General features: G+C 38.8%; 1 protein-coding gene across 2 annotated transcripts in view; it reads right to left on the minus strand.

The window, feature by feature from the left end:
- Positions 1-15,394, minus strand: part of epha4b (eph receptor A4b) — a 97,842-nt gene extending 82,448 nt beyond the window's left edge. For both annotated transcript variants that reach the window (XM_058395626.1, XM_058395627.1), the window contains exons 1-2: positions 15,107-15,394; positions 2,325-2,389 (exon numbers count right to left, since the gene is read on the minus strand). In XM_058395626.1, the coding sequence (XP_058251609.1) occupies positions 2,325-2,389; positions 15,107-15,206 (165 nt within the window). In that variant the 5' untranslated portion in view covers positions 15,207-15,394. The remainder of the gene's footprint in view (positions 1-2,324; positions 2,390-15,106) is intronic.
- Between the last annotated feature and the right edge of the window lie 7,141 nt (positions 15,395-22,535).

Genomic DNA, 22,535 nt, shown 5'->3' on the forward strand with positions numbered 1-22,535 from the left:
GCATTTACAATACATATAGTTTTGCTACAAATAGCAATTTCATTGGTGATTTATTGCTTGCCTTGTATTTTCTGACCACTGGCAAATAAAGATGACCCAGCTTTACCCATTAATGCTCTGGCATATTCCCAATTCCGGTTGCCGTGAAAGCAAGCTGCATTTGGGACCAAGTTTAATAATGTTCCCGGTAGGTTTAAAAAACTTTGCAAAACAAGATGAATATACTGTATGATGCATTTGTCCTTGCTTTAGGCCACTAGTGCCCTAACCTTGTCCTGGATTGTACAAAACAACAGCTAGTGAATCAGCTAGGAAAAGTCTGAAACTTTGGACTGATTTGGAGAATTGGACAGAAACTAACTGTCAGAGGAAATAACTCAACTAAAAAGGGTACAGTTAGAGATGCAGTAGCATTTGACAGAATTACTAGCTGAATTAACCACTGTGGGATTTCAAATAACACCCATATGCCACAAAGTTGGAAGCAAACAACTTTGTATGCTGTAGCATTAAGATTTTCCCTGGAACTAAGAGGCTACCCAAACCTGTTCTAGCATAACAATGCCCCTGTTCACAAAGCAGAGACCATGGCTTGCCAAGGTTGGAGTGGAAAAACTCGAGTGGCCCTTGACCTCGTCCCCACTGAACCCCTTTGGAATGAATTGGCATGCCAACATCAGGTTCACACCAGGCCTTCTTGCTGGACATTGGTGCCCAACCACAAATATGTGCTCTTGTTGCTGAATGAGCACAAATCCCCACAGCCACGGTCCAAAATTTACTGGGAAGCATTCTCTGAATAGTTGAGGCTGTTGGCATAGTAAAGGGGTAAAAACTGAGTGTGAATTGGATAGTATGTTTGGAATGGGATGTTCAATCATCAGGTGTCCATATATTTTTAACCATATATTGTAGACACCCCAGGGACCAAGGCATGACTTTTTGTCCAACTAAATGTTTGCCAACTCAAGTTAAAGCTAGCAATTGTGTATCAGATAGTGAAGGACTTTTGTTTAGTTTGTTTTTGGGGAAATGGGATGTTGCCATTCATAAACCTTAGCAATGCATCTGTTTCTACTCTCTTCAAGTCAAATCCCCACCAAGACCTCTTATTAGATCAGCCTGACCTATTACACCAACCCTTTCCAAACAGAGCTTTGCAAAGTAATCTCAACATTTCCACTAGACTATCATGCCTGTTAATCTCCTTAATGTAAATGGAGGGTGCTTTCTAGTGGTACGTTAATCACTAAACCCTACAAATCCTTGTGCTTCTACCACTTTGTTATTGTATGCTGATGATTTTTTTTTTCACAGCCATCTGACTCAACCATGCTGTGTGCTAAATGTCACTGTAGCTCTTAGATCATTTGGACATGGATGGCTGAATCAAATTTGCACCTAAATAATGGCCAGTTAGATAACGTACAGCATTATGGTGGCGTTTTGTAAGCCCAGATTTGGTCCCAAAAATTGTTCCTGATCCTGTAGAAAAAAATCAGGTTTAATACTGGCCAATCTTGGCAGGGGAGTAAATAAATTGCTGTGTATTTGTCTGTTTGTGAGACAAGTACGGAGATCCGATCCAGCTTCTGGCTGCTCTGTTAAATCATTAAAACAGGCGGCTGTGAAATCCTGAAGATTGATTTCCTTTAAAGCCCAGTTTGACTTTCGCTAACTTGATTATTTTTAGCCCATGCTGGGCACATCATATAAAGAGAGAGAGACGAACCAGATCTCCTCTCTTCTCCTTATCCTTCTTTCTCTTTTACACACAAAGGATTATGTTGTGATTTAAGAAATCCTAATCTTGGCTTCTCCGCCAAATAAAAAGGGAACTGTGTCCGACCACACCACTAAGCCTAACCATGACTTTAGATAGCTATTTATACCCTGGATATCTGTGGAAATCCTAAAAATGACCCTGACTTACACATATATACAGGCGCACATGCAGTGGACATGTACAAAACTTGACTTGCTCATAAATATTCACGAGCAGGTTGAGCTCGACTTCCTGCTGGAATTCAGTCTGTTGATGCATTGCATTTCAGTGTGATTATAAGAAAAAAAAAAAAATCTTCCACTGGAAGGAAGGCATTTCTTGATTAAAACATTAGTTTTGTGTTACTATTTGAACAGCCTCAGATTGGCTTATATCAAGTATCATTGTTTGGTAGATTTCTTTTTCCACTGATAGGGTTTAAGCTTTTTTACTAGCTAGCAGTATAGGATGTTTTAGGGTATTTGGAGGAGTGTAACCTAACACAGCAGTATCTTTTTTTGCTGATATAAAGAAATGATGTTCTTTGGTGGCTACTTACCCCTTCGGCTGGATACGCCTCCCATCCCAGGTCCCCCAGAGCCGACATCGAGTCCAGTAACGTAACTACAGAGCGAGAGAAACAGGAAACAATTTAGTTTAACAATTAAATTTTACTTGATGTCACTGACATCAACATTTGAAATTGTTTTTTTTTTTTGGCTTGTGGTCAATTACTCCCTGGTACACACAACACTTCTAATCTCAATTTTCTTCCCCTGGGGGGAAAATCACCGGGAAAAACTGCTGCTCTGGGAGTCTTTCAATAACAAACCTTACATGTGTGTGTTTGAATGAAAACGAACCCTGGCTCGCACTCTAGATTTCAGCACCAGGAGTATTAAGGGAATCCGAAGCAGTCGTGCAGGTCATGTAAGGAAATGTATACACTGTTGGAGGAATGAGTATAGAGACGCAGAGTGTTATACAAGGCTCCTCTTTCAATGCAGACACACTTCCCTATTCGTTGTCCTGAGGCTCTTCCCAGTCTGCTCTGCATTCCAGGGTAATTAAGGTCCTGGCACCATGCGGCATCAATTTTTTATTAGCTCCCATCTGCAGATGTTGGCGTCCACACTCAGGACCTGAGCGGAGTCGAGGAGTACGGAAAGATCTGGCAGCCGAGTCGTGCTCACGTGCGCACCAACACATGCTTACGCAAGATGCCAGGAAGAACAAATGCGTAGTCAGATAAATGTGTATGACATGCTAGCAGAAGCTAGAATTTCTAAATATAATAATTCAATAAGTTCAAAGTTAGAAGGTTTATTGTATAAAATGTATCCAGACGTCCATTATAAACATTACAAACATGGTTAAATATGCCAAACTACACTTTTCTTTACTTATTACAGACATGTACTAATCACTTCCTAAGTAAAATTAGCACAGTATCGAAAGGCATCACAATGTAATATGATTTTTTTCAACATTTTTGCCATTCTTTGGTCCCCGGCTGAATGATTAACAAAACCAAACCGAACACGACGTTTAAATGATCCTTGTAATTCAGTTTCTGAGTGAACATGCAGTAATATACAACGTTTAGTTCCAGTCCACAAATTTGATTGGTCGAGCAGCATTCGAGACATTCGTTTATGTTTAGTTGTAAAAATTCCACTTGCTAGTTCAAAGCCGTGACTAGATTCGAGTTAGCGAGGCCGTCAGTGGACATGGAGAGACATTTTTCACAAATGTTCACAAAAGGAACAGCGTACTGAAACCAGATTGGTTGCCAGATTGGGCTAGTTCACAAAAAAGCACCATAAAACCTCAAATAAAATTCTCCAAAAAGGCTAAATATAACTGCAGAGATTTGTTTGGTATACGTTTATGGTATTCAGAAGCATGTGTATTGTAAAATATATTTTGCAGATGCAAAGAGAGGTGTGTTATAGAGAAATCTGTAATTTGTGTGAAAAAAAAAAACTTGTTTCACATTCAAAAGAATGAGAAAAGGAATTGCTTCATTTGAAATCTGGCAACCCTGGTTAACGTACTTACTGTAAATCCGCTCATCATTTGTAAGATATTGCTGAACTAAGCTTACTTTTACATCACTACCAGTATTTTAATCAGCCGTATTACTTGCTTTACCTTGCTACTTATCTGACTTTAGTAAAGTCAGAAAAGATCAAATTCAATACCGAAGACAAGAAAAGAGCATCGCTTAGATAAGTACACAAGAAGTAACAGAGGAAAGACTAGAACAAAAAAAAGAAGAAGAAGAAGAGAGAGAGAGTGGAGGAAACAAAGAGAACAAGTTGAGATTTTGATTTACGGCATGCTGCTGCACAAAAGAGTGTGTATGTGTGTGTGTGTGTGGTGGCCCGGTTTGATTTATAACGACAGCGGCGTGTTTGTAAAAGATTAATGAACGGAGATTCATGTTTCATAAATAGTTTCCTCCGCACCGCCTGCAATTCTTCACCTCGGCGAGACACGCGTTCACGCTGCCTCTGTGTCGAGCGTGATGAAAAGAGCTGGAAGCAGCTGGAGATAGAGTATGCTTCCTGAATGAGTCTGTGTGTGTGTGTGTGTGTGTGTGTGGAATCTGTCTTAACCTTCATTAACCCTTTCAGTGCTTCAGTAATGATTTACACACAGACTGTAACATTCTCACTCTTAATCAATCAGCGGTGTCACGAAACATTATTTAGCACTGTTTATTTTTACATAGTGGCCATGAAAAAAACTTTATGTTTACACACTTAGCTTCCTCGGTCGCTGGTATGTCTTGCATGTCATAAATTTGTTAGCTTGATCCTGTCAAGCAGGATCGTAGGCTAGCTAGTGGACGTTTATGTACAAGTTATACATAAACTGCAAATGATTATAAATGAGTTTACGAATAAATCAGTTCGTATCCAGTTTGAGAAATGATGCCCGATGTTAGTCAACCTGCCCCTGCGTCCCATTTCACAGAGTGAAATAGTGGGCCTCAGTGTCCTACCGATTCCAACCACCACTGCTCATTCTGTCCTCTCTCCTTTACTGAGAATGGATGAGTAACGCTTTCCTAAAGAGCCAGAAGCCTGATACAAGATTATGTTCCTGACTGCAGAGTCATCTTTAAAAAAAAATGAAACGAGGAAGAAACATTTTATCCAGCAAGAAAAGCGGGATTCTTAGATAAAGCTCTAAAAAAAAATTAAACAAAGTGTCAAGCAAGTCATACCTAAACAAAAATGATCATAAATATAATATTTTATTCATATCTCCAAACTGTCGATTCTTTAAATGGTCCAACGGATCCATTAGTGGTCCAAAAAGCAAAGATTTTTTCAAGCACCAAGCTTAGTCAACAACTGTCAGGAACCAGGCTGGATAGTTCCCTGCCAGACCACTGGTGAATACTCAGAGCCTGCTTTGTTGTGTGTATTCCCCATGTATTTTGTGCCACACCCCTCCCATTGTTCTGCCTTCCTGCCTTACCACCTGTTCCACATTTACCTTGATGTCTGGACCTATATAGACGAGCCCTTATGTACCTGTCGGCGTCAGTCGATGTATGTATGTTCGTATGGCCGGTCATCAGGATGTCTAGTCTTTTCTATGTTTGTTTGTTTATTTGATGTCCAGGCACTGTGATGTCCTTGTTTCTGTGCGCATGTCGTTTTTGTTAACTATGCTTAGTTCGTGTTATGTTTTATGTTAGTTTCGTCTTACCCCTGTGAATAAAGCAGCACTTGTTTGATCCTGCGTATGGGTCTGACTCCATTGCGTGCTCCGTGGGCTTCCACGGAGATCCAGGTTCGAGCCCCGGGTTTGAGTGTCCTAAGGTTGCAAGGGCTTGAAACTGCGCTATGTATACGTTAAAAACCACCTAAGCTAGCTAGCCGAATGAAAAACACCTAGTCCTATGCTTTGTCAGGATTGTTACGAATTCTGGCGACAAAAAAATTGGATAAGATGCATGCCATGTTATATCAAGCTAAAATATTCCATAAATCCGTAAAGGGATTGTTTCCTTCAAACAAATGTTAAAGCTTCAATATAATAAATGACTTAAGATTCGTTTTGTGTTAAAATCAGAAAAATGGTGTTGAAATCAAATCAGATTCATGATGTACCTCTAAATTCTAGCAAATTAAACTTTTTTCTTTTGATCCTTAAGCACAAAGCGAATCTCAAATGAATCAATGAATCAGTCTTGGAAGAGTAAGAGCTGACTCCTGAATGTGGACTGATTTGATTTGAGAGAGAGAAAGAAGATTCACCATGGGGAAAAGAAAAAAGGAATGAATGCTCTTTTCTTTCTTGGTCTCAAAGTGTTTGTAAAAATGTGTTGACTCAATAATGAATCCATTTCCTGCTTCTTACCGAATGTCAGTTTTATATAACCGACTTTTTTTTTTTTTACTCTTCTCATCGCAAAGCCATTCTTTTCTTTCGGCTTCAAGAAAAATCTGCCGGGATGAAAGAAATGCTCTCTCTCTCTTTTCTCTCTCTCTTAATGTTTCCTTTATATCTCTCTGTACGTTTCCTATCACGCTATGGATTTCTATTTGCTGCAAATGTTTCTCTATGTCTCTTTCCTTTTCTCTTCAGTGCTGCTAATCACTTTTTGACCTACATTCCACTTTTCATCTTTTGCAAGCTTTTTCTTTTACTCTGACCAGCTTCCCCATTTCATTTTTCTCATCTCTCTCTCTCTCTCTCTCTCTCTCTCTTTCTCTTCTTTCCCTCATCATACCTTTCCCCCATCTCTCTTTCCCTGCCTTGCTCCCCCCCTCTCTTTCTCTCTCTCTCTTTCCCTCACCATCCCTTTCCTTTTCTGTTTTATTCCACCTTTCGCCATCTCCTTTTCTTTGTTTCCATGTTGCTCTCTCTTTCTCTCTACTGTTTTATTCCACCTTTCCTCACCTCTCTCTTTCTAATACTTTGTTTCCATGTCACTTTGTCTCTCTCTCTTTCTCTCTCCCTCTTTTCTTTCCCTTATCATCCCTTTCCTCTTCTGTTTTATTCCACCTTTCCCTGTCTCTCTTTTTTGCCTTGCTTCCTTCTCTCTCTCTCTCTCTCTCTCTCTCTCTCTCTCTTTTACTCTACCTTGCTTCCTTGTCATTCTCTTTTGATTTGTATCCTTAGCTTTCTCTCATCCCTTTTCCTCTCTCTCTCTCTCTCTCTCCCTCCATTTCAGCTTTTATCCCCTTCTTGCTCACTTCTCCACCTTGCTTCTTTCTCTCATCACCCCCCTCTCCATCCCACTTTCCCAGAAGACTCTTAGCCTCTCTGTAACTCAAACCTGCTCCACATCTCAGCATCCTCCTATCGCTCATCGCTAGGATCTTACAAAACCCCGCTGAAGCCTCATCAGCAGCTCGGAGTTCAGCGTGAAGCCGATTTCTCGAGCTCCCGCGGCCGACTCTTTACGGCAGATGATCCGTCTCTGTCTCTGTCTCAGACTGTTTTATGGCAGACTCATTAGCGGAACTGCTGATGCACTGCTCCTGAAGCTGCTGCGGTGTTTCTGTATGAAGTGTCTGGAGTAGTCGTGTTGATCGGCTGAGCTTTCAGACGGTTTCAGGTTTCAAACATGCTTAGATATCGATTAGGGTCAGCAGGTGGCGGCGCACATGAGGACGAAGGAGTGCAAAAGAAAGCGTGGGTGAGGTTTTACTGGAATAAAACCCCTCTAGAGTGTAGCAACACGAAAGCCATATATATTTAACTCTGAAGCTTACATTTTTTAAATATTTAATTACATTATTTTTTTTAGAGCTTAGAAAAAGTGTGCCATTTCGTAACTGAGATGACTTTAGATCTGGCAACCACGTTTCAATGTTATCATAATAATATCAAATATTAATAAAAAGTCATTGGACCAGAAATGTAGTGATTTAATTTTTTTTTTTTTTTTTAAATATGTATATATATTTAAATATTTTTAATATTGCGAGGTCATCCCTGTATCCACAATAAAACCTGTAATAAAACCTCAATTTGGTCTCTGATTTGATTGTCAAATTTTATGGAAAATTTGGGGGTTTGGACATCAGGCTATTGATCGTAATAACTGATCGGAGTAGCCACTGCACAGCACCTGAGCGAAACCTGTGTATCTATGCTTAGATCCTATATCGATTGTAATTCGTGTTGGATGAAATATGACCATGTGAGGGATAAATCATGATCTCGTTCTTGTGTTACAGTTCATTTTGACAGTAAAACAAAGTTTTGCTTCGCAAAGTCAATGAAACAACTTTTGTGTGAATGAGATGAAGCTGTAAGGCAGAAAGGGTGCCAAAACTTTTGAGCAGTTTGTGTGGTATTCTGATTAATAATAATAGTAATAATAATCTTTAGAGCCAGGAAAAAGAGAGAGAGTGTGTGTGTGTGTGTTGCCTTGATCAGAACCACACTCTGGGTTTTGGTGGTCAAGCCAGTGTTGGTTAGACATAGTGGTGTGTGTGTGTGTGTGTGTGACTAAAAGCAGTGAACACCATGTGTATGCAAACATTCACCTTAAAGATATCTCACTCAGAAACATGTGCACACTCTCTCTCTCTCTCTCTCTCACACACACACACACACACACACAATCCCACAGCTGAATAAGAGCTGTGAGTGCTTCTACGAGCTGTTGTTCTGTTCTCCACACAGTGCCATGGGTGAGAGCGTTGTCCTGGCAACAGCAGAGCATGTAGTGTGTGTGTATGTGTGTATGCACATGTGTGTGTGTGTGTCTGTGTGTGTGCCTTCTATCACACTCCCACACACACATTAAGCAGAGCCAGGACCCACTGTGCCCATTCAAGCCCTGACCATGCTGGGTCACGCAGCAGCCAATGGCACATTAGCTGGCAACCAATCGAAACCCGTGAAAAGACGGCAGACGGCGTCTCCGCGCTCTGACTGTTACGCTAAAAGCTAATGCAGCGACAAAAAAAAAGAGAAAACTTTACCTAAAATATTATATCGGCTTGTTTAGAGAAAAGAATCAACATCACACGGATTATTCATTTATTTATTCAGTTGAATTCTGACTCATTCAGTTCGTTTAGTAAAATTGCGTTAGTAGATAAGAATGAACGATTCTCTTACTTAATGTTTCTCAAATCGTAGTTTTTTAATTCTGAGGCATTTTGTAAAATTGTTCGCTTCTAACAGCATTTCGATCCGAGCAAGTCGGAGAACTTACACCCTTTGGACAAAGCCGGAGTGAGACGAGCACAGAGGAAGGAAGAGGTGTAATTACATATTCTCTCTCTAGAATCTGGTTCTATCTATGTAAAAATAAATAAATAAATAAATGCTCATGTTGCCATGGTAACAATTAGCATTTGATTGATAGGAGAAAGAAAGAAAGAAAGAAAGAAAGAAAGAAAGAAAGAAAGAAAGAAAGAAAGAAAGAAAGAAAACAGAGGTGAGGTCAGGGTTCAAGTTCAATAACAATGAATTCTCCTTTTTGTGATCTTTAGGATTGAGGTCATGAGAGGACTGAGACGGCATTTTAAGTCAGCGAAAATGTGTCTTTTTGAAAACGCCCTCCGAAGTGGATGAATTTGAAAACACTGTTTTCGCGTCACAGTGTGTGGACTGTGAAAACAGAGGCTTTCGAAAACGATGGCGCATTTTTAGGAAAAGAAATAAACGGCGGGCGGAAATGGCGCACGTCAAAGCATCTTAGGTTTTACTCACGTAAGCGTTTTCAGACGTTTCAGTGTGTCTAACTTTTGGGAAACAACTGAAAATGATAATGTGGTCTCGGAGCGTTTTTAGATGAAAGCGCAGTTTTTAAATTTATCCGGATTAGTGTATAGCTAGCCTGAACCGCAAGAAAAGCATAGCACGTCTCAGTGCTCTCTGTTAAAGACACTGTTTAACGAAACGCTGTGAGGGCGACACAGTCCAGATTAAAATCCACAGGGTTCGAGGCAGCGGAAATTACAACATTTTGTATTTATTGTAAGCGGATACAAGTAAAAGTAGACCTGTTGCTGTTGAGTATTTTGACTTGTTGTCATGGTAACATGAAGAGGTCCTGCATGAGGCAAAATAGACTCATTAGGTTCAAAGTGTGCAAAGTAATAATAATGAATAAATAAATGAAAAAAATGGTCCAGCATGCTGTCATTGCCGGGGCCCGGGTTCAATTCCCTGGAATGGTGCCAACCCAGTCACTAAAGAGTTAACTAAAGAGTCAGTGCCCATCCCAAGCCTGGATTAAAAAATGGGAGGGTTGCGACAGGAAGGGCATCCGGCATAAAACTTGTGCCAAATCATGTGGCTCAAATGATCCGTTAAAAAACAGCGGACGCTGCCATTGCGTGGGACAAACGCTAGGATAAAAATTAATAAATGAAAGAAAATAAATAAAAGCACCAGTTGTGGTTTAGAACAATGTATTTCTCTTTTCTGTATTTTAACTTGTCATGAAAAATCCAAAAAATCCCACATGTTGGACCATAGATTTGTAAGAGTTGAATAATAATATAAATAATAATAATAATAATAATAATAATAATAATAATAATAATGATAATATTTACATTCTGACATCTGCAGCCTTCCATTACTGACCGTAAAGGCTTTGTTCACGAAACGATCATGAAAACCGAGAATGAGTGATCTCCCCTTCTCCGCCTCTCTTCCGTTCTCTCAGGGTTCGTGTTGCAACACGAAAAAAACTCTGGTAGAGAAAAATCTCTGTGTCTAAAAACAACCGGTGCTGATGGCACTTAAGCTCTAACCACAATGTGTCCTGCGGTGCATTATAGTATCGCTTTTACTTTTACAGTGGAAAAAAAGTGACCACTGACCCAATGACAGTCTTATCAAATGCACCCGAGATCTTGTTTTACTGTAGAAGTGCGCAAGATACTTGGGGTTGTAACACGATGATCTGTTTTAGACCTCGGAAAGTATCTGTAACTTGCTAATGCTAGAAACCTGCCAGGAAGAAAAGAAACTGATGATGAAGAACGACTTCTTCAACATTGTCCTCAAGGTCAACGTTCAAAACGCCTCATCAGTAAACAGGACATGATTAGCAAGCTAGAAGCAAACAGGTTACATGCTAGATGTTGAATTTAAAAAAGAGAGAGACATGAAAGAAAGTTGAAAGGACAGACAGAAAGAAGAGCTAGAGCCTGTGCTCTGTGTGAATAGTGCAGTTAACAAACCCAGTATTTGTTTTTGTGCCGCGCTAATGCGCCAACGCGCTAATGCACGTGGCACAAAGCCTTTTGTCGGAGCGAGAAACCGAAGATGAGGAAGGACGCGGGGATGGCAGGCAAACGAACAGATGAATTCAATTAAGACGAATAAAAGGTCATGATTGGAGGCCTAACAGAGAGAAAAGGGAGCAGGGCCACTCATGTGGAGCTAAGATCTTTAGCCTGCTTTTGTGTCGACTAGCCTGCTAATGAGCGTCCTTCTAGCTGAGCGGTGGCAGAACAGAAGCGGAGGAGAGGAGAAGTGCTTATTTGCAAAAGACTTAGAATAGAAAGAAAGAAAAAAAAACGAAGGGGGGGGTTGTAAGGAGGAACAGAGTGCTAGCTGCTCATTAGATAGCGAAGACAGAGACTTTTGCTAACATGGGATACTGTTAAAGAAGGTGTTACTTTACGGACACTTTAAATAAATTTATAAACGTGAAGAAATCATAAATTCAATAGCTAACAGATTTCTGTTTTGATAACTGTTTTCTAGAATCCTAAAAAGTGACAGCTAGCATGGTATTAAAACACATAGTGAGCTTGCTAGTTAGTTAAGTGCTGTGCTACAGACCAAGTGAAAGTTTAAACGCTGATTACAGAGAATATCTTGTTTGTGCTCTTTGGAAAAGAAAAGACAGTAGGGTTTTGGTGAAAGTTTTAGCTGCTTCAGCAACTTTTCTTTTGATCGGTTTAGCCGCAAGATGACTGCTGTGTTATGCTAGCAGGGGAGTTAAATGACAGCTTCTTTGCCTTTCCTTTATTCTTTTCTTGTTTTTGTCTTCACAAAGCTGCATGTTCCTGATTTTGAAGAGAGAAAGGACATCCTTTCATACTATTTAATCACCACAGGAATTTTTTTATGAGTGTAGTGCTAGTCACAACTGGTCCAAGAGATGATTAGCTTGTTTAATAGTTACAGCATTAAAGTGTGTGAGCTTTAGTTATACTTTCATCCCAAAGTCAATACAGAGTGAGGGGTTTTTTTTTTTTCTTTTTCTAGTTTTAGGGGTTTTTTTTTGACCACTTCTCCGTCCACTCTTCTGTAGTCTACAAACTAGCCAATAAATACAAACTCTGATTCCTCAGTACAGCTTTGTTTAAAAAGAAAATAAAAGTGCATTGCGCCACCATCAACCCTAAACCCCTGAGGTAATAATGGTTCAGTAAAAACCCTTGAACGGCAACACAATGAAATAAATGTGCAGAAAATGACTTTTAATATAAATTCTTACGAATTTGATTACATTCAGATATTTTGGCTAGTGGACATCTACCAACTGGTTGAGTTGACCGTTTTAAGGTAACTGTAGAAGAATCCACTGAACACAATGAACAAATATCATGGTTTTATTTTTACAGCGACAAATTTAGGTTTGTAAATCAAAAATGCTTGTAATTACAATCAAATGTTTAAGGTATTTCATTTCTTATACACAGTAGGCAAGACCATAACTATCACCTTCTGTTAAGAAAATGTACAACAAATGAAAAAATACTACATATCCTAAAGACATATTGGGAAATTAATTGACTTAAGTTTCGTATCCTTTAAGGTTAGGTTTAGAAAGCTGAATCCCAGATCCTAGTCATAGAGACGATCTCCAAAAGTCCATGTTTAAGGTCACATGCAAAACGGTCCATTACATCGACATCCTCGGGCCAGGACCGAAGCTCTTAGGAATTACGAGCGGGTCTAAAACGATGACCTTTGACCTAGCAGCAGGTGATAAAGAGAAAGACGGTGAAGCTATGAGTGCGATGTGCAGGTGCTAGTGTAGATTGCTCTGTAACTCGTGTGAGATGTGTCTGACAGCAGGTAGAAGGTGCAGTCTCTCTCCAGAGGAAGGTGTAAAAAACACATACAGTGCTGTGAGTGGTGACCAGAAATGAAAGCCAACCAGATATCTGGATGTCTGATTAGTTTTGAGGTTCCAAACACAGCCAAAGCCCTGGATGCAGATGCTCTAGTGAGGAATTTTCCAGAAGAATAATCGCCTGTGTAAAACTTTGTATCTGATTACTGAAGTTAAAATCAATAAAATAGGTGTCAAAACAGATATTGAATGTGAAATCTCCAAAAAAAATCATTTTCAAAAACTGAACAGAAAATGCTATTTAATATATATATATATATATATATATATATACACGTATATATATACGTATATATATATATATATATATATATATATATATATATATATATATATATATATATATATACGTATATATATATATATATATATCTATATATATATATATATATATAAAACCTTATACTTTTAAAATTTCATATATTTTGATTTACATTTGCTAGTGCCAAATGTAATAAAAAAAAATTTAAATGAATGAATTTTTCCTTTTCGATTTCAGCAAAATTAGTGCAAAAATGTCTCCGAAAGCCTTTAAACAAAACAAAAACAAACAGACAAACAAACAAAACTCTTTGAAAACCTGTAAATTGAATTAAAGCCCACCGTCCAGGATCAAGTTCGACTTAATCTGCTTTAAAGCAGGAGGTAAAAACCAACTGCTGCCGTGCTGCACGAGACAAACGACAGGCATAGTTGCGCTGAGGGCTGTTTTCTTCACCCGAAGCTTAACAGAGCCAAGAGGTGAAACATTTTTCTTGTGTGTGTGTGTGTGTGTGTGTGTGAGTTGTAGCCCTAATGGTTTAGCAGGAGGTTCTCAGAGCTCGGGTGGAGCTATACACGTAAGATGCTTCCGAGGCAGAAAATGAATAATAGATTCCAAATATGAAAGAGTTCCAAAGCTGAAAAAAAAAAAAAGATCGCATCATGTAACACAAATAAGGAGCAGGTGCTGTGTGTGTGTGTGTGTGTGTGTGTGTGTGTGTGTGTGTGTGTGTGTGTGTGTGTGTGTGCGCCCTCTGCTGTTCAAAAAAAGGACGTCCTCGATCCTTACACGGTTTGGAGTAACAGAGCGATCGAGACGAGGCGATGAGAACAGTTCCTTAGGAACATTTCCTCGGTTGGTTTAAACACTTTTCCGAAACATCTAGAACACATGTTGGGGGAAAATGATTAATGATCAAATTAATCACACAGCTTCTTTCTAGGGACAAATCCTGGTTAGACCAGGTTCAATCAGCCAGCGTTCTGGGAACTAGATGGGAAAATTATAGTTCTAAACACTCTGATGTCACTTTTAACAGAAACAGGGTTTACGGAGACCTAAGGTTCATCGCAAATACACTGTCCTGTGTAAAAACAAAAACCTGACAAAAACAAACAGATTTGTTCTTTTTTCTGAGAAAGAACTCCCAAGAACCACACACACACACACACACACACACACACTAAATCTCACAGATCTTTCTGCGAGTCAGTTTCCGTGTCCCCAAATGCCAGGATTCTCCCTGTAAAGTGAACTGATCTGGAGAAAAGGCCAACTGTCTGAGCCCCACAGGAAGCACTGTAGGACATTTATCTACATCATTACGCTCATTTAGGTTCTGTCATTTGGTTAAAATCGTTTGCAGACGTTGCCACAAAAATGCTGTGCATGAGTGTGTGTGTGTGTGTGGACCAAGATTACTGATTAGATAAACAAATCCAAATGTACTTAAAAACTAGATAAAAATTTGAACAGAACACAAATTTTGGACCTGGAAAACTTTGTTAGTCTTTTATTAGGGTTGGTTTTAGTTGCACTTCAATGTGTGTGTGTGTGTGTGTGTGTGTCTGTAAAGCCCAGAGATTTCACTAAATAAATTGAGTTACAGGTTTAATCTGGGCGCCATTTTAATTAATCATAATTTATTCGTTCTGATTCTTTATAAAGATGGTGATGCACGTGCAAAGGTCATAATGCATAAAAAAAAAACTTCAGAAAGGTTGCAACAGCAGACTAATCAGAGCTCGAACATCTGCCCCAGATGCGCATTTGTGTCCATAAAACACAGCACAACAACCTGTAGTTGAAATTAAAAAAAAAAAAAGAAGAAGAAGAAGAAGAAGAAATGTGCGTAGAAACCAAAAAAGGTTTGCAAGCTCACGCGCTAATTAGGAAGCACGGAATCCTAATTCCATCATTCCCAACTCTCTTTCTGTAGCACGCGCGCTCTCTTCACACACAGCATCCGCGCGCGCGTCCCCCTTACCTTCATTATCAGGATAGTTCCGCAAGCCTCGGCCCGGTCCCAAGCAGGAAAAGAAAAGCAGGAGGAAAATGAGGAACGGGTAAATCCGACAAAGTGCCATGCTCAGGCTGCGCGCTTCAGGGAGCGCGCTGCATCCCTGATTTTCCTTTCCTTTCGCTCACACACGCACACATATACACACACACACACTCGCACACACGCACGCACGCACACCCAAACACACCCCTCGCGCACTCTCTGGGTCGCTTTCTGTCCAAGTTTGTGGCTGCTAGTGCTGCTGCCGCTGAGCGGAATGAGGAGGCGCGCGGAGCGGAGCGGGAGGCGGAGTCAGGAAAAGGGGGGAAAGGGGGGCGTGTCAATCAGCGCGCGCTGTCAGGATAACTGGGGAAGGAAACCAATAGGAGGCTGGGACGCGCTCGTGCGGTTCCAAGCGCGCGCGCGCGCGCGTGGTGAAAGCATTAATCAGTTTTGTTTGCAATGTGAAACAACTTATAATTTACAAAGCAAAAAAAGTTCCAACACATCAGAGTCTCTGGGTTAAAATGTTTGTTTTTCATTGATGTAGAATTCTTTTTATTTCTTGGTCAGTGTTGAGGTGTGTGGAACAGGGTGGGGCACCAGTCCATCCCAAAACACACACATATACATATATGTATATATGTGGTGGCAGCTTGACCATAGGGGCACTATATATGTATATATTTATATATCATAAAGACCTCATTTACAATGCCATACAATTTACAATCTGTCCAAATACCAATGACCTCCATTGGGGCAGGTGTCATGCTGTATCAGGTACATCATGCATCATGTTGCCCCATGCTCAGATAAGGGTAGTTTCAAGATCTGTTTTTTGGCAGATAATCAGTATTACATCTAATACATTTCTGCAAAGTGTAAGTGCAGGCAGTGTATCTATGATATGTCTAGAACTATTTCTAAGAACAAAAGATTAAGAAAGGGAAAGAGATTGCCCATATGTCAAAAAATCAGGTGCGCTACAGTAACATTGTCTGGGCTAGTAAAAAATTGGCTAAAAATTATTTATTATTATTTATTATTTATCTAAAAATTGACCACTTCTAAAATTAGGCTAGAAATTTAGCTGGAATCTGGAACCCTGACTAATGGTATTAGATTTCTGTGTGATGGAAAGCATACCTGTTGCATAGAATACAGATTAACAAAGTAATGCCTAGAAACGTTTAAAAATGGAAGTGTGTTGAGGGGCTTCGTCTGCTGGCTCAACTTATCACACCTATGGTGATAATAACCTTTAAATTGCTTTAATTTAATTGACAAATCAGACACAGCATGTACTGACCTGTATTCTAGATTAGCAAATCTACACACAGGCAATTCTGCTATTAAACACTTACATTATATGACATTAAACGCTAAAGGCAGGGTTATAAGAGAAGTGTTTCTTTTGGACATTTCCAAAGTTCACTGCCTACTTTCGCAACATTTCACAGATTTCATACTGGTTCATTGCAGCTCATGTGTATTATGGTGACTGAGGCAAATTCTCATCCTCAATAGAGTACAGTATCCGGATTTTGAATGATTATTATCCTTGTTTAGAACAATATCCAGAATTTTCGATTCCCAGTATGGAACAGTGTCAGAATTGTGATTCTCATCCCCAGTAGAGGACAGTATTAAAAAGTTTGGTGAATACTATCCTCAACAAAATGTGGTATCAGCAATATATATTAAAAAAAAAAAAACAACTGAACAGAAATTATTTGAATTTCTCAGATGAAACTTTCATTTAATTCATTTCTATCATAGTAAATCTGGTTTTGATATTTTAGTTTTCTTTCTTCTGTTTTGGTAGCTTTAATAAACTGAAACTTTATGTTGTAAAGTTGTATTGTAGTAATACTTTTTGAAAGGACTAATGCATTTTCATTCTGATTTTAATTCTGAACATACAGCTAATTAGTTAATAAATGCAGAATCATAGGGAAAGTGACGTGCGGCTAACAGTCTACGGAAGTTGTTCTCAGAGTGGGGTCCATAGACCTCCAGAGGGTCTGTGAAGAATTTCCACCAATAGAACACTTCACCTTCAAGATGGCGTTATTGGCATTGAGTTATTGAGGTTTAAACTCTTTTTTCTTGTATTGGTTTTAACCAAAAAACAAAATGGCTCTCTCAGTTGGATGCACTGTTCTCAATTGTAGTTCTCCGGGTGAGGGAAAAATATCAAGTACAACTATTCACAATGTAGTAAAGTAATAAGGAAACATTTACATGCAAATTCTGCATAGTGATAATTAAATTACGATCGTATAAAAATCCAATTGTAGAACCTTGTTATAGTTCATGTATTTTCCCGCTACATCAAATATAACCTCTGTTCAGTTGTATTATTTCTAAATATCTACATACTCATTAAAACAGTTTTGTTCAGGACTTCCATCCCAACACTGAGCAAAATCAAAGTAACCTTATAGTCGCTGTGGCAATTAATTTTTACCCTGGAGTACTTTCACTTGGCATCTTTATTTCCTCCAGACTATTAGCAACTCGAGCAAATATATAAGCTTATTTAGCAAAGATGCACTTCCTCAGCTTGGGATTTGCGAAAGTGTCTAGTTAAAGCAGAGATTCAGAGTATATGCAAGCTGCATACACGCTGGTGACCTAATTTGCCAAGTGAGTGGAAGAAAGAATTGACAAAAAAAAAAGGTTTGCATTATTTGATACTATATTGCATTTCATATATCATCAACCAAAACCCGAGCGGGTATGTTTTACACTCCTAATATGTTCATTTCTTTTTTTGTTATCATTTGGTTCTTATTAATGCAGTAAACACACAGATACATTCCACTGACCCAATTCGGTCACTGTTGGATCATCCTTAGGGAAGGGGAAGGAAAGAAGAGGCTGAAGATACTTGTAATGTAAGCATATAATCAAGGAATTCTTAGACATCACCATTAAAAACAGCAAGGAGCTTTAAACATTGAGTGGGATAATTATGTATATGGCCATTAGAGGAGGATATTGAGCTGCTTTGATGTACGGTAGGGTTTCTTCACAATTGGTGCAGGTCTTGATATTTCAGAAATAGGCCTATACACACACACTCTCACACACACAAAAGCATCTTCTATTTGGAAAAAAGCTAGCACATGACCATCAGCACTGGATGGTTGACCCCTCCTTTCTCCATTTTTTGAAAAGGAACTGAACCCTGGTCACCTTCTCCCCCCCCCCTCAGAGGCATGAAAGGTCAGCTCAGTTTCCTCAGCTCTGACACCGGGCCAAATCCTACAGATTCTTCTCTGTGGAGCCACAGGAGTCACGAGAAACCAAAGCTTCAGTAACCTTGAAGAACAACGTCGGATAAGATCACTGACATGCTTTCAAATGTATTCTGCTGCACTATATATAAAAAAGAAACAGTTTTGAGAAGTATTATGAACTCATCTTTCACAGCTTATATACACCATGTTGCTGAATGCTTTTGAAAAACACCATTTAGGCATCCCCTTCCCTTTCCCTTCTTTTTTTTTTCCAGAGCCACTCGTTCATGTGCTAATGTCTTTATTTTGGCAGGCATCTTGCCTGGTGCTAGCTTTAAATTATACAAAAAGAAAAGCAAAGCTTAGAAAGACGCTTTTATTTTGGAGCGCTTTTTCGGGTGAGTGGAGGATCTCCAGGATGTGTATATTATAAGGTGCTAATGAGCGGTGCTTTTGGACGGCGCTAGTATGCTAAGAATGCATGAAAAGGGGAGGCGGAGGAGGTGACGTGAGGGCAGACTCGGAGAAAAGTGAAAGAGAGGAAGTAGACGTTGGGGGTGTGTGTGGGGGGGATTTGACTAAACACACTCTAAATTTCTCTTATCTGGATTTTTTTCCCCCTTTTCCTGTTTCTTCTTCTTTGGCTTGAATGTTTACTTGAATTTGAATTCACTATATGGTGTGCATGCAAATTGTTCTATCCATTTTGTTTGGGTGTTATTGACAGCACTGTATATATATACTGTATAAGAATGCCTTTCTCTCTCTCTCTCTCTCTCTTTCTCTCTCTCTCTTGCTTTCTTTCAAAGATATGCTGTTATACCTCGACCTGCCCGAGTCTCCGCTTGCACTCTGATAACAGTCTACAGCCTTTTAAACCACTGTTCTCTCTCTCTCCGTACGTGTGTGTGCCAGATCCTGATACGCTTCTACTACCGTGGCTTCTCTCGCCCCCTGGACCTGCCTGATTCATCCTGATAGAATACTTCTGCTGGGAGCTTTCTGCTCTCGTGACTCACTTTCTTCTACTGCACATGAATAGATAGGCTGCTGAGGATGGATCATTTCACCTCTGGAAAGATCTGCTGCTGGAATCATGAAGACTACATCCTACTGTATTAACACCAAACAACTAATAATAAGTTTATAAAAGCACAAACAGACCACTTTTACAAAAAAAAATATTAACAATATCAATATTCAGAGCGATTCATGCTTGGTTTAATTGTAAATATTTTTATATAATTATTTATATTTTTTTGTTTCTGGGTTTAATTGTACAAAATATACCTCATACTGATTATTCATCAGCTTATAATAAAATAGCACTAGATCCAGCGCAGCCTGATATTTTTCACATCTTTGTTATCAGAAACTGGAAACTGTGCACACATAAAGAAGCCAAAAGATTTTAAATGGATGATGAGGTATAATCTTTTTTTATATACAAAGGACTGTAAAAGTATTCACACACCAACACTCACCCACTACAATTTAATAATCTGCCAACACAATAATCTATTTTCTCACAATTTTCTACATTGTTGAATAGATAAAACAACCATTGTTACCAATGACACCAATGTTTTTGTTAATTCAGTCAGAAAACATGCCCACATTTAGAAGAATTAGGAGAGTTGGAGCGCTCACAACATTATCTGTAAAAAAAAAAAATAAAAAAATAATAATAAAATAAAATTAAATTAAATTAAAAAATGTAACATTAAAAAAAAAATCTGAGGTGTCTAATGGGCACGACTGAAATATTAATGATGAATGCACTTAAATGTAAATATTAAATAAAAATCTATTAAATAAAAATAGAAATGTTTTTTTCAAGATCTTCTAGTACAGCATATTGCTTACTTTTGTTACTGGAACTGAATTTGCTGCTGGAAATGTAAATTTCGATTAAACATTTACATTTAACATTAAAACATTTTTTCAAATGTTAAGCAATGTTAAACATTTATTTTTGTTCCACTTAAAAGACGATTTTTTGTGAAAATTTCATTTTTGTGAATACGGAATGTTTACATTATGTCTTCCAAAAATAACAATATTGCCAAATGTGATCATATCCATGAGTATTAAAGGGTAAATATTGGTGTCCATTTGACATATTTAAGTTTTTATTTTCACCTCCGATCACTGCCTTGCTGTCAATTGCTGACATTTGCTGACATTCCGATACGAAAGTAAATGCTTTAGTCTGACGTAATCTCTTTGCACAAATGTCCTCAACACCTCATCTAGTGTGATCTTCCAGTTTCAATTACTGGCCATTGCTCCATTTCTCAGTAAAGTACAGTCTCAGGAAGCGGCTTAGAATTCTGAGAAACTGTTCACCTCAGGGCGTGTTCATGCTGTCGCATGTCTGTTTAGTATCACTTTTAATATCTGTCAAAAGCAGCTTCATCTTCTGCAACAACAGACAGGATATTTGCACTTGTGTCACTGTGTACCTCAATAGCTCTAGCAATGAAGCGGGTAGCGAAATGAGGTTGAGTTCAGGAAAGCGCTGTAATTTCCTGTATGGTTAGTGGTCTCTGTCTACAGTGTCACTTGTCTTAAGGACAAGATGTATCTCGGGACTTTTGACAGCCTTGCTTTCGGATATTTCTGCTTTTAACAGACTGCTCTGGATGATATATATATCAGTGGAGAGTAGATGGGGTAAAGGGATCATTCGATGTTGTCACATGAAAATTCTCTGAATCTAAATTTTCTTTCTGTTAGTCTGTTAATGACCTGTTAATAATCTGAATTAGGGGAAAAAAACAAGGAAAATATCAACAAATGTTATAGACCAAAAATCATTATTTGTCTCCCAAACTATTTTTTTTTTTTAAATTTATTATTTATTTTTAGGTTAACTAAAATTGTTATGTACTTTTTAAATCTTGATACTTACTTAGTATTAATTCCACTTATCTAATATAATTTTTTCATGCTACAATTTGCTAAAATAAAATAAAATAAAATAAAATAACATAAAATAAAATAAAACCCACTCAAGGCTGGATTACAGACGTTTGTTAAAACAAACAAAAAAATCATTGAAAAAGTAATTATTGTGATATTGACAAAAGAGCCATTCCAAACATCTACAAAAAACAACAAAAACAAACAAACAAACAGAAAAACAGCCCAGATAACCATATGAAGGAATCTATAGCAAGTTTTCTAAACAGCTTCTGTAGCAGTGTTGTATTTTGTCCAATTAAATGCATTCATGAAAATTTTTTCGGGTCATAGGATCAACGACTAGCTTGTCTTTCATAGATTTTTCTTTATTTATACGTTATTTGGTGGGATTGAACTGACAACACATTTTCCTTGAAAAAAAAAACAGCTGATGTAAATGTTCTAGTCCAGTTGCTCTGTAGTTAGGAATTAAAAAATAATTCAGTCATCTAACGTGGAAATTTATGCAACATTAATTTAGTCATTATTCATTCATATCCTCTTGCTAGTGGACTCGGATTATTGGAATCTACTACTAGCAGGAAGAAATCTCCTTTTGTCCGTCGAGTCAGGATGGAAACGTAACCAAGAGCCTGGCTTCCTCCCTAGATAGTCATTATGGTGTCTGTATGTTAATGGCGAGGTATAGCTAACATCAGTAATGTAATAATAAAGCAGGACGCTGACCTCTCTCCCATCAGGGTTAATTTACACCTATTATTCTCTCTAAAAGTGAACACAGTCAAGCTAGAAAACCTGCTGCTCTCTTCCTTCCTCTCTCTCTCTCTCTCTCTCTCTCTCTCTCTCTTGCTCATTCTCACTTTCTCTATACTCGATCTCAGCACTCAACCAGCTGATGGAGAGACAGAAGTAGAAGCCGATGTGCGATTTGTCACAGTTTTCCATCCCTAATGGACGTGCCGCACGCACTAAGCAAATTAGCCTCACGCATTACGCCTCAGGCTCCAGACAGAGAGAGATAAAGATGCCTCGTGTAATGGCTACCAGCACTTCTTTCTAACGGCATGATGGATGCCAAAACTAACACGTTTACCTAACTTCCCTCGGAGGTGCCTTTCCGCGGCCAGACGGCTGAAGCGCCTGCTAGATTCCCCTAAATGAGTGTTATGATCCATCAACACGCACCTTTAAGCGCCATTATGGAGACACTTTCACTTAGTAGGGCCTAGACCTGAGGA

This window comes from Hemibagrus wyckioides, linkage group LG07 (genome assembly GCF_019097595.1).
Source record: "Hemibagrus wyckioides isolate EC202008001 linkage group LG07, SWU_Hwy_1.0, whole genome shotgun sequence".
Lineage (NCBI taxonomy): Eukaryota > Metazoa > Chordata > Actinopteri > Siluriformes > Bagridae > Hemibagrus > Hemibagrus wyckioides.